The sequence below is a fragment of the Acanthisitta chloris genome, unplaced genomic scaffold (genome assembly GCF_000695815.1).
Source record: "Acanthisitta chloris isolate BGI_N310 unplaced genomic scaffold, ASM69581v1 scaffold32182, whole genome shotgun sequence".
NCBI lineage: Eukaryota > Metazoa > Chordata > Aves > Passeriformes > Acanthisittidae > Acanthisitta > Acanthisitta chloris.
The window spans coordinates 61,887-75,471 of record NW_008660672.1 but is presented as its reverse complement, the minus strand read 5'-3'; the positions used below and the strand labels follow the sequence as shown (position 1 = coordinate 75,471).

Genomic DNA, 13,585 nt, shown 5'->3' with positions numbered 1-13,585 from the left:
GGAAAGAGCATGGTTAGCTGTCGCTCTCTTGACCCTTGGGCATTTTAACCCCTAGACTGACCAGTTCCTGACAATGAGGTGGAAATTTCCCAAGCTCATAACTAAGTCCAGACTGTGTGATCTCTTAAAATCAGTATCCCTCCTGTGCCAAATTTGAGAGTACAAAGCTACAAGGGTATCTCCAAGAAACTCATGTTAAAATTATTGAATATTAACATAACAAAGTGTTTTTCTTCCCCAAAACTTGTTCTCGGAAGTGGCCAAGCCCATTTTTCACTAAAACTTTCAAAACAATCCAGCCTGAGGCAGAGATGAGGTATGGAAAATATAAATCCCAGCCATTAAAGGCTGACAAAGCAATAAACAACTGAAAGTAGGGCCTTATGATGGAAAGTGTTAGGGAACTTTAACTCTAGATGTCATTGCCAGCTTTGCTTATAATAAATGTGTCAGTAGCAATATGAAAAGATGTGTGCAATAAGTTAAAGGAATGTTGTACTAACCTATTCTATGCAGCCTGTCTGCCCACAAATTGCTTTGCATCTCAATATGTTTTTGGGGAAAAGGATCTTTTATTTGTTTCCCCCCTGAATGTGTTAATTTTCTAACGAAATGAACTGGGAAATTAGAGATTCTAATGTAACAGTGACACCCTGTGGTCAGTGGGGATGGAGTTAACTCCGAAAAGAAGTGAGTTGTGACGCATTAATCTGTAGCAAGAGCGAAGGGAAGAAGAATCACATAGGATTACGGAATTATTCAGGGTTGGAAGGGACCCTTGAGGATCATCGAGTTCAACCCCTGACCCTGCACAGACATCCCCAACAATCACACCCTGTGCCTGAGAGCATTGGCCAAATGTTTCTTGAGCTCTGTCAGCCTTGGGACCATGACCCAAGAGCTCTTACGAGCTCTTCCAGTGCCCAAACGTCCTCTAGGAGAAGCAGGAAGGAAATGTGGATAACTTTCAGAGCTTTCCACAGAGAAATATTCTCCCAATTTATTACCTTCTATATAGAAATTTATGCTTCCAGTTTGCTCAAGGACCAAAAGAATATCTCTTTTCATACACTTGTTGTATTGACATGCAGCACCGTGGCAAGTTTTGATTTGAGACAACTTGATAATGTGAATCAGGGCAGGGTCTTTGTGGGCATTGCTGGCATAGTTATTTATGTTTCTATGGTTACCTCTATATCTCTGGAGAAAGTATTTTCCCTGATGACATACCAAGCAGTGCTGGGTAACAGACTGACACAGCAACATGACAGAAACACACCATGCCAAGAGTGCCAGCTGGGCACTGACTGGGCTGCAGGATTAAATAGTTTTAGTCCTGAGCTGCCTTTAGTGTGGAAAACCTTTGACCTGACACGTGTGGGTCCTCCTTTTGCTTCTTCTCCCTCCTTTCTTTTTTCCTTGTGCAAGTGTTGGACTAATACAGTGATTCTTTGCAATATCTACATTCACTTATCTTTAAAGCATTGGGTACTGAACTTCACAATGCTGTGGCCCCTAAATTTTGTGGCACAACAGATATTTTCCTGTTTAATGCATACTTGGGATCCTTGATATTATATCTTCAAAATCTCATCATTTAGAAGAAACCTAATTTATGAGAGACCTGATTTATAGCTTCTGATTTATACCTCATGCATTCCTGGAGTTACTGATGCTGACCTTGCCATTTTTAAGAGAGGGACAAAGTTAAACTTCTGCCAGACAAAGCCAGGTTTAAAGATCAGTAAGGAAGGAGACTGACTGTCCCAGCAAGAAGTTATGAGGAGGTAGTAAAGGAAACTGAGAAACATGAAGCATTTGTTATTCACTGGCAATAATGGTTTCCTGTTAAAATTGGCTGTTTGACAATGGTGATGAATTTAATTCCCTGCTCTCTCATGGGGGAATTAGGAAGTTAGCATGGGACAGGAGCAAGAAGTCCTCTACCTTCTCAGACAGTAAGCTAAAGCCAGGCAAAGATAAAGTCTGGAAGGTGTTCAGGAACCACTGTCAGGAATGTAGTGATTATCAAAAGGCTGCAAAGTGCCAAAAGAGATTGGAGCACTGAAGCTGTCGAGAAAGTCAAACCACTGTTTACCCCCCCAACATATCCATGTATAAGCAGCTCAGTGAGTGCTCATGTAGGACATATCCTATGAAATAACTGCAGTGCAACTTCTCATGAATCTCAGCAGGATTTAGTGCCTGTCAGGCAGTGACAGTGAGACTGTGAGCTTTGTAAAGATCTCTTATTGACAGTGAATGTTTTGCAAGCTCAGGTTGCTAAAAGGCTTGAAACTCATTATCTCCTGTAAAAGCCTGACAAATATTGGAGATGTGATGTAGGAAAAGACCTTGTTTGACATGCTTTGTCAATTTCTAGATTTTCTTTTAGAGCCCCTTATGCTTTTAATGGCTGCAAAAGCAAAAGAGCTTCATAGCTGCTCAGACTTGCAGAGAAGTTATTTATTAGGTGCTATTTTAGACTCTGTGCTTGGACAGGCTGGGCTGTAATATTAACCTCCAAATTAGTTAGTAGCACTGCTGAAGGATGTTTTCCAACATCTGTTTTCAGCACTGTTCGAATGGAGCTTGGAGTATGGATAATTTAAGGACTTTTTTGAGTAGGACCACACTGAAGATGAACTGCAAACACATTTTATCTGTCTGTACCACATGCAAGAGCAGACAGATGCAGTTGACCCTGCTGCTGAAATAGTAGTATGTTGCAGTAGACATCAGAAGCATTGTGATGAGAACTTTAATAGACATTATCTGAAAGGCAGAGACACCTGCTCATTACATATTAAGAGCACTGATTTGAAGAACTGTTAGATTTGGAGGTCAGTCAGAGCTGCTCTATTATATATGCCATGTCAAGACCTTGTCTGCAACTGGTTTAATGTTCAAATAGCAAATCTATCCTGCTGGAGATACAATTTTAGAGACATCAGGTTTATACACTGCTTCTGGGAAGTAATGGTTTAAGTGTCCTGTGCTAGGATGAAAGTCACCAAGGATGCCATCAATTTTAAGCTGTGATAAGATTTTCTCCTTTTTCTGCTTAGCCATAATAGTCCATGCTTTAATAGATAGAGCAGTTATCACTGTCTGTCATGTGGAAGTTCCTGCTCCCTCTGCTTAGCCAGCAGAAGGCTTTGAGGTGTTTATGCTGCTGCATCTACATTAGGCTAAATTGACTGAGCTGACTGCAGCTTGCAATGGAAGTAGTTTGGATTAAGTCAGACAAGGCTGCCTGAGAATACAAGGATGTGGTTAGACAAATATCCGTGTTTCATGTACCTTCAAGCTGCTGTGGCATCCTGTACTCCTCCATGGATTCACAAACACTTGAACAACAATGAGCAACCTGCACCCCAGTGTTGTGAGACTTGTGCTGCAAATGCAGAGTTACAGTGGCATCACAAGGGTTTGCACAAGAATATAAAGAAATTAACATGTATATTTATTCAGTGCCTTTAGAAAACTCACCCTTTCAATGCTGGCATGATATTGTTTCTTGGTTTTGCTTACAGTGAGAGCCCTGTGAAGGTGAGGCCACACCTTGAATCCTGTGCTCAGCTCTGGCCCCTCAGCTCAGGAGGGACATTGAGGGGCTGGAGCAGGTCCAGAGCAGAGCAACGAGGCTGGGGAAGGGACTGGAGCACAAGTGCCATGAGGAGAGGCTGAGGGAGCTGGGGGTGTTCAGCCTGGAGAAGAGGAGGCTCAGGGGAGACCTTCTCACCCTCTGCAACTCCCTGACAGGAGGTTGGAGTCAGGTGGGGGTTGGTCTCTTCTCCCAGGCAACCAGCAGCAGGACAAGAGGGCACAGACTCAAGCTCTGCCAGGGGAGGGTTAGGTTGGAGATTAGGAAGAGATTTTTTCCAGAGAGAGTGCTCAGGCATTGGAATGTGCTGCCCAGGGAGGTGGTGGATTCCCCATCCCTGGAGGTTTTCAAGCTGAGACTGGATGTGGCACTTAGTGCCATGGTCTAGTGACCATGAGAGGGTTGGACTTGATGATCTTTGAGATCTCTTCCAACCAGGTTGATTCTATGATTCTATGACTCTATCACTGGAGCAAACTACTGATAGGAATATACACCACACAGGAGGAGTTTCTCCCCAGCTTTGACCTGGCAAACATTTTTGACTGTTTATCACAAACACATTTTAGTTGACCTTTTGTTTTTTTTCACATTTTTGCTCAAGGACAAGCTGTTAATAAGATAATTGACTGGGATTAGAAAGTGACTGTTTATGTGCGACTGAAGCTGTTTCCTTTGGAAGACCACAGCACATTATTTTTTAGCTTTTATATAGTTTTTAACATAACTTTTATCGTCATGTAAATGTTGCATAAAATATATCCACCAGGAAGAATGCTGTAGTAGTTATAACATAACCTTACAGCAACTGGAGGGAAACTCCATGAAAGACACTTTCTTCTACTTTTTCATCTCTGAAACAGTAAATCCTAATGGAAATCTTCAAATCAGACTGAGGGAGTAGGCATGGTAGTGGGATTCCTGATTGCATCATACTTGCACATCCACATGTTAGAAACCCTTTTCCATGGAACTTCACCTTTACCTAAGTCTTTCCACTAAGAGGCCTTATGTGTGTCTCTGTGGGGACACTTGCAAGCCTGAAAGCTTGTGGAGCTTAGAGAAATGACTTCCAGAGTAAAATCCAGAGTAAATCTTAGCAGCTAGTGCAAAAGGAGACAGAATTTCCAGTTGAAAGCTATCATAAAGGCATATCCTCTGTGTATTGGACACAGATGTGTTGCATAACACGTTTTCTGACCAGTGGGTTACACAAACAAAGTGTGTGACAAGTGACTGAAATGTGAAACGTGTACTTTGGTGGTTCACTCCATGAGTCACAGATTAGTGTACTTTAAAGTGCCATATCCCATCTTAGAGACTCTCATTGTGTGAGCAAAATTAAACAGTACTGTCTTGCCTCTTACAGCCATGCACCTCAACTCATCTGAGGTCTTTATTACAGGCTTTAAGCAGTTACCTATCTCAGGATAATATTCCCTGTCCAAGAATAGGACCTGGGACAACACTTAATTGGATTAGCATTTAGAATCACAGAATCACAGAATTTTAGGGGTTGGAATGGCCCTTACAGACCATCTAGTCCCAACCCATCCTGCCATAAGCAGGGACACCTCCTCACTAGACCAGGATGCTCAAGACCTTCCAGAAATGTTGGAACTTTGAAGAGCCTGTAAGGCCAATGACAAAACTATGGAAAACACTGTTCAAACTAGAAGCAAATACAATGAAACTTTAGGGGAGTTTATTTCAGAACTGAAAAAAAAGCAACTGATGGCTATATTTGGAAAGGGAACTTAGCAACTGCAACGTGTAGGACATATCATTTGATGCCTTGCCAGCTAGTTCTATCGTTTTGGGGTGTGTCTGCCTGAGTTATCCCCAGGGATTCCCTCTTGTGTGCTTAAAGTGGAGAGAAGCTGGTGTCTCTGAAGACCTGATGTCCTTTCTGCCTAATATCCTTGCCTGCTTCTGATTATCTCTAGAGTCTGAATGCCTCCAGGGGCATCTGATTTTCAAGGGGAAGACTGAAGAAATTTCTCTGACAAAGGAGACACAGTGTCTTGGATTACATACCTGAAGTTGTAACAGAAAAAAATTGATTCCCAATCAGAGCCTTATTTTAAAATCCATTCACAGAAAGCAGAGGGTGCAAGAGCTCACTAAAATCACACAAAAACACAGGCTCATTTTTTTTTTTCCCTTCTCTGATCCCTTCCCTCCTAGGGAAGGTTTTATTCCATAGGAAATGTAATATTTTCTGGGCAGAGTTGGTACCTGGTTTATTAGTTTTTATCATGAATATGCTGGGAGGATCAGAATGGAGAAGACACTTGGATGCAACAGGAAGAAAATAAAAATCAGAGGATTATAAGTTTATGACAGCTGAGTGTTTTTTCAAGTGTTAATTCAAGACTAGTTTAAGTGAGAAAGCTCAACAATGTGCACCAAGTATTTCCTTAAAAATATTCAAGGTAAATCTCAGAACCTCTGTTTAAGGAGAACTTCCATTGGTTGTGTTTGTTGGCATGAAAGCCTTTGGAAGAATAGGTGCAGGCTATGTAAAATCAGGACATTGAAAGATAAAGAGAGAACAAATATAAAACTCTGGCTCTAAAACAGCAATCATCTCATCTGCCAAAATCACATGTAATGGACCTGTTGTTCCATATCCTGCATTTGAAGAGTCTAACATTATAAAGATGTCAGAACTAAGGTCATTACAAGGAATTTGCTCAGAGGAACACATCCATTTGTGGAGAAATTCATATTTTCTGCATGGTAACTAATACATATAGCCTTCCATTTATGAATATTTCTAAATAATACTCTGTGATGATGTTTCATTTCTGTGTTGCTATTTTCCAGATGGGAGTCACTGTAGTGGATTCATCTGTTGCTGGGCTTGGTGGTTGTCCCTATGCAAAAGGTGCCACTGGAAATGTAGCCACAGAGGATGTGATATACATGCTTAATGGTCTGGGGATCAATACAGTAAGATGCTTTTAAGTTCTACTAAAGACTTTCAGGAAAAGACATTTTTTTTTCCTGGAAAACGTGATACATACCTCATAATTGCTAGTGCGGTACAATAAAGTATTGTGAGCAAACCAAACTGCTGCAGCAAGAAATTGAAATGTCTGATGTCTGCAATATGAGGATGTGAGTTACTGAGCAGCTTATTGCTTGTTTGTAGGCTGCAGTTCAGTGTAGTGTACATGCCATTGGAGATCTTTGACATAAAAGCATTATGGAACTTGTTTCTGAATTGCACATTCCCTGAGCACTATTAAAGCATATTCAGTGCCTTACAGAGTTCACTGTAAGGTTTATCTACTTTCATTAGCTTTTTAGGGAATTCTGGGTAGATGTCAGATACCTGCTTAGAAAAGCTTCAATCAGAAGTGCCCATTGCACAAGAGGACTCTGTTATAAACTGTTTGTACACACTTTGGGACACCTTTTCTTCATGAAGAATATACTCACTCTTTTGGAACAACACAGTTCTTTGAAATAAGGAGGAGAAATCATGCATTTCACTTCACCTTAGGCTTTCAGTAAAGTCTTCCTGGGGCGAAATACCTATTGATTTTTTCCAACTGACTTGTAGCACAAGAAAGCAATTAAATCAAATTAGTCTGATTATACGAAATGCATCTTGTTCCACGTTTCTTGATAAGGTTGATTAATCTGTTAGTGATCTGGTGTCCAAGCAGTAATCCAGCTTGTCCTAAAGGCTGATACCAAATCCCATGGAGAGAATGGCACTAGCAAAGACAGTTCTCCTTTTGCTTTGTTTTGTTGATGGCTGTGGTGGTTTTGTTTTGCTTTGGTTTATTTTTAGATTATGCAATGGCAAAACACAAGACTTTGCCTCTCGAATCTTTCTGGCCCATTAAATGCAGAGTGGTTTACTGGATGAGAGACATGGAGCCTCAAAGACCTTTGGTCTTTGCAGTGTTGGTTGTATTTTGGTACCTTTGCCAATTCTGTAAAGTCATTATTGTAGAAAACTACTAATATGCTCCTTTCTGTGTAATGGCACAAAATGAAATTATAATTGCTAATGCTGTTCATTTGCAAGGAGCACTTCCTCATGTTCATCTCAGCTGTGCACTAAAGCTTTCATTTTGTTGACTGAAGTGACTTAAAGTGTCAGCCAAAGGATGGAGAGTATTTAGCTATATGTTATTCAGTTCAGATTGACTAGATACATCAAAATAATAATTGATGTTTCTTCTATACTTGTCTTCTGAACATCTAACCAAGAAGTGACGCATGAAATGAGTCTTTGGCATCCTCTAGTTGTAATTCTGGTTCTTTATTCCAGATTCTTTTGAGTTTGAAAGATATTACTCCAGTATTTGGTGCACTGCTGGTAGGACAAGAAGTCACTCTCAAAGTGGTGGAACCTTCCAAACAACTGGAAGCTGTAACTATTCTATAAATCACTGTAAGCCTATTGATCTCCATTACTAACCTATAACATGAATCAGGCCCTTTGTTTGAAAAAAATTAGGCCCTGGAGCAAAAAAACAAAACAACTTGGAGTTTAAGCATTTTCAACACGTGCATTTATTATTCTTACCATTTTTCACCTCTTTTTTTTTTTTTTAGGGAGTAAATCTTAATGCAGTGATGGAAGCTGGAAACTTCATCTGCACAGCTTTGAACAAGAGAACAAACTCAAAGGTGGCACAAGCTTCCTTCAGTACCTGAACTATCAATTAAATGGGGCTTTATTTTTGCAGCTTGATTACATTTCTCATCTACCTTGACCAAGGACATTTGTATCAGGAAAAGAAACATGAGAACACCATTTCAGCAAAGAAGCGAAATAGAACCCAGATATAAATTTTTTATTATGGGAAGAGTTGTTGTACTGGAATGTCTCATCAAGAATTGTTTGGTTCTTAAGTAAGAAAGAAATTATTGTAGAAATGAACCACATGCTTGGTACTTCTACAGATGAGAAAAAATGTATAAACACCAGGACATTTTGCCATGTTTTAAATTAAATTTTTCATTCTTTTCAGGAAAACTGGATAGAAGCAGTGGATACATAGTTAATTTTTAATCAAGAGGAGTTTCAGAACAGTACAAATATTTGCAGTAGTTTATGAGATCCCACACTGTGTGTGGCCATTCAATTATGTGTTTTATTTATCTCAGTCTTGACTTTTCATTTGTCAAGTCACTTGTGTTATGAGCATAGCGACAAATCTGAATTCACTATGAGAATTTTTTAGCAATGGAACTTTTTTTAATTTTTATTTTGTTTAACATCTGTTAAATTATGGATGACTTTATCTTGTTCCCAGACATTGTGGTGAATGGCAGTCTGCCAGATCCTTCAAACCTAATGCAAATTTCCTTATTTGTTACATATGTTAAATTTGTTGTAGTTGCCTTTTTTTGTCAACTTATTAAAACCTAATTATATGAAGCAAATAAAAATTTGCAGTTTTCAGCATCCTCCAGGTTAGTAATAGTGTAGAAGGGGCTAAATTTTCATCCAGTCTCATCAAACAATTTGATTTTTCATTCTATAGTCTATGAACAGACATTCTCACTTATAAATCATGGGTTTTGAGGATACTAGTATTCTGCTGGACTAGCTTACACAAAGGGAACCACTCTCAATTTTTTTCCTATGCTCTACTGATAATGATGCTGATCTTTCAAATGCCTTAGTTCAACAAGATGCCAATGAACTGCATTGTCATTTTTAGATCAATAATGGACAAATTCAAGAAAAGCCTTATCCTATCTATAAATGTTCAAGTGTTCCATGAAAATATTCTCATTTTTTCAGCCTGAAACATCTGTTGGTTGTATAGGAACCATCTGTAGTTCTCCATGTACTTATATTTGACCTGTATATTTTCTGAACATTGCTTGTTAACATGAAAATCTAAACTTCTGGACTATGGTCTTTCTCCATATTCTCTATCTCCTCAAAAATAAGACATCTTGGGAAAAGGTAAGATGAAAGAAAGTGAAAGATAACACATAAAGAAAGAAAAAGCTGAATAACTTTTTGTCTGGAACTCACCTTTCCCAAGTTACAGCTGAGTCTCCATTTGCCTTTGAAATTCTGAAATTTTTCTGAGCTCTTTTAGCCAGTGTTGTAGTTTAGAGTTGGCTCGTCTTAAGGAAGTCCAATTTTGCATGCCACACAACTCAGAGCTATAAATTTGATATAAACCTGTTTGTGCCAGAGTGATAGTCAAAATTAACATAAGCTGCATTGTTTCACCCTCCTCATGGAAAAAGACAAAGAATGAACAAAGAAATGTGTTCAGGTGAGGCAAGAAATATCTTGCCTATCAATCCAAAATACTAAATCCCTTCCTGCCATATCTAGTAAGAAGACTTTCAAGTACTCTTGAACATGTGAACAGCCTGATTTGCTTGACCTGCCCTGGATGCATGGTTGGGTCACCAGAAAAAAAATGCTCTGTCCTCTTTTTCCCATATTTAGGCTGAGGCTTTGTTATTTAGCAGCCACTATGGCTCATATATCAGAATAAAAACTGCAGTAAAACCAGGCCTTGAACAGTTCACAGATTTAAAAATTCTGAAATGGATTAGATCCAATGAAGAAGTGAGGAATCTGCAGCAGTACTTGGGCTCTACTTCATCTAACAATTAGTAGTTAAGCCTAAATGTGGTGCCAGAATTGGCATCCTAAAGACTCCCTAATTCAGGTGACATTTACCCTTGAAGGTGACTAACTGCCCTGTAATACTTTCCCATTTAACAATAAATTTTCCTCTTTAGTTTTCTCTGTGTAGGCACAGAATTGGTTCATTTTGAGCTCAAGTATGCATTTCTCATGTAGCTCCTGAATTTTCTTCCACCCAAGACCGTGTGAGCATGTTTAATTGACATAAACAAGATGGAACTTCTCACAGAATGGAAGTGAAGTCAGTCCTTGAAAAAAAAAGAGCAGCTGTGATGCAAATCAGCTTTTAAATATTAGCCTGAATGTCAGACTAAACAACTGACCTGAGAGTGAGCTTGTTGCTCAGCCTGGGGAGATTCAAATGTGCCTTTTCAGGGTATTTTTTTCCAATGCTCTACTGATAATGATGCTGGTCTTTTAAATGCCTTAGTTCAACAAGATGCCAATGAACTGCATTGTCATTTTTAGATCAATGATGGACAAACACAGAATGAAAAAAGAACACACTTTCTAGTAAATCTGAAGTTGTGCCCCTGGGTAGGATGGAATTAAAAATTCCTGAGAGCAGAAAGATCACAAGAAAAACAATGTCTTTGCAACAGATTGCAGAGTTTTCCCTGAAGGTGGTGATGGGAGCTTCAACTGTCAGCCAAGTTAGGAAAGGAACATATACTGTCCATTTTGGGAGTAACTATACTAACTACAGCATGTTAGATAAAGGAGAGTGGTTTCATTACTACCAGAATTTTTGTGTTTCATAAAATACCTATATAGGACATCTTAGTTCTTTGGGAGTTAACAGATTGCAGAGTTTTCCCTGAAGGTGGTGATGGGAGCTTCAACTGTCAGCCAAGTTAGGAAAGGAACATATACTGTCCATTTTGGGAGTAACTATACTAACTACAGCATGTTAGATAAAGGAGAGTGGTTTCATTACTACCAGAATTTTTGTGTTTCATAAAATACCTATATAGGACATCTTAGTTCTTTGGGAGTTCTACAAACTCCTAACTTCTTAGTTCTTTGGGAGTTCTACAAGTCTAACTCCTAACTACTCCTAACTACTGGGAAGCTTTGCTAGCTTTGGTGCTAGGAGACCCTCAGAGTGTGGAGGAGTTTTCTGACATGCCTCTGTGCATGGTGCACAGGGTTCCCAGCATCTAGGCTGTCTGGTTTGCAGTTCTAAGGCTCTTAACTCTCCCTACACAGTGAGACAGAGTGCATATTAAATCAAGGGGGTGAGTAACCTCAAATGTCTCAGTTCTTCATTGGGTCTGTTTTAGAAACTACTTGGAAGCTTGTGGAGAGCCTTAAATGCAGGTCTGTTATTCTGTAACGATGTGAGCATTGGAAAAGATGAGCAGAGACATCTGGAGCCTGTTCTTTACCCACACATTCAGCTTCAACCACATAGTGAGTTATAGTAATCCAGGGTGGAGGTCAGAGACAAATAGATTGTTTGTCAGGATCGTTGCAAGAGAGAAAGAAACACAGAGCCAGAATAAAAAAACCCCAACAAAACCAAACCAGTGTTTATGTGCCAAAAATGCCACCTGGGATGAATTTAGGTCTGTGGGTTCAGGTGAGCAATCCCTATAAAATCCTTGTTTACTTTTAGTGTGACTGAGGATCCTGAGACATGTCATGTTTTCCCTACTGAAATTTGTTAGGCACACAAAGTGCTGCTGCTCTGCTTTCCTGGGCTGGCATCATTTCCACTCTGCAGAACATTTTGACACTTAATCTTTGGCTTCACAAAATAGGTATATATTGCTTTTAAGATCAAAGGCTTTGCCATGAGCATTCATCCCTCACATAGGCAACACTGAATTCAGTGCATGATAAAGCAGTTGAGACTACATCCCTTTAAAAACATGTCAAGCCATGGGGTGATGCTCTCCCGTGCTTCCCAGTGCTTCTAACTTTCTAAATTTTGATGCTTCTATTCAGTGACCCATCACTTGTGGTACCTGTTTTTAGTCCCTATCAATGTCCCCCACGGAGTACATTGCTGTCACTTCACCCTGAAGTAACCCTCAGGCCATGAAAGGCTTGTATCCAGGTGTTTGGATTCTATAAGCAAGTCTTCTGATCACTATGTCAGTATAAAAAATTACATATTTGTATTTATTTCTGGAAAGGTATTGAGAAAAAGAAGCAGAGTTCTGAATACCATGATCACACTGTTTGAAAGTGGGGACATGCTGATTCCCTGTCTGTCTTGCTCGTGGTCCTCTGTAAGTGCTGGAAAGCCATAAACTCTGGGAGCATGTGGGAAAGAAGAAGTAGTTACTCACTGCCCTCACCAAGTCTTATCAGAGACCAAATAGATGTACCAAGATACTTAGTTCTATGCTTTGGAGACTGTTTTCTGTAGCTCACCATATCAAAGTCACTGCAGAGATCTCACAGAGCAACAAGATCATCTTACTTGTGTCAAGGTCATGAAGTATAGAAACTGGAGTTCCCAGGGCAGTTTGAGGTGTGTGCTCTGGTCTGAACCTGTGAAGGTTCAACATCTGACTGATGTCACATTGCAGGAATTTTCTTTGTCTTATGTTTTTGGCAACAGCTAGAAAATCAAAGATTGGTTTCTTTGGCTGGTCAAGATATTATGTTGCTCTAAAGACATGTCTGATGTGCTTTTTTGGAGGAGAAGTTGATCAGTTCCTTTAGTATTTGGGCATAATCATTCTTCAGTGCCTTTTAGAAGAGAGCAATGACATGGATCTCATACATGGATAGTGCTAATGTCTTCCAGCTTGCTTTGTAGTTTAAACTTTTATGTATTAGGGCAACTTGGCTCTGGACCAGCACTTTAATGTTTCATTTTCATGTATAACCAGAGTTTATGGAAACTGAGAACTGAATATTCTGGTCTTGTGAATAAGTCCAGAGAGGCTTTGGCTAATTTTCCTTTCTTAATAGCGTCATTTGAGTTCATAAAACTTTTATGATTGCATTAAGGAGTCACAAAATGAAGACAGCAAGTCTGTGAGGTAAAATTCACATATTTGGGATCAGTGCTGTTGAAATTAAATAATACTTGTCCAAAGAGTTAGTATGAATGTATAAGATCTGCCTATTTTTCCATGGAGTTATTTTTAAGGGGTGGAAATATTGCTTAGTTACTGTGATACCTGAAAATCAGTCTTCTCTGCCACTGAATTTTTCCATGATTTCTGACACCTCTAAAGTTCTCTTGATTGTTTGTGAAGTATCTAGAGAACTGACTGTACAGACACATCAGCCTGGAGAAGTAAATGAAAGATACTTGCTTTCCAGTTCTCGACTTGCTGATCAATGTTTTTCTTTTGCTATGTTATATT

General features: G+C 39.4%; 1 protein-coding gene across 1 annotated transcript in view; it reads left to right on the top strand.

The window, feature by feature from the left end:
- Positions 1 to 8,504, top strand: part of HMGCLL1 (3-hydroxymethyl-3-methylglutaryl-CoA lyase-like 1) — a 37,568-nt gene extending 29,064 nt beyond the window's left edge. Inside the window, exons 4-5 of the mRNA XM_009069887.1 lie at positions 6,437 to 6,562; positions 8,186 to 8,504. Coding sequence (XP_009068135.1) covers positions 6,437 to 6,562; positions 8,186 to 8,287 — 228 coding nt within the window. The 3' untranslated portion in view covers positions 8,288 to 8,504. The remainder of the gene's footprint in view (positions 1 to 6,436; positions 6,563 to 8,185) is intronic.
- Positions 8,505 to 13,585: the final 5,081 nt, after the last annotated feature.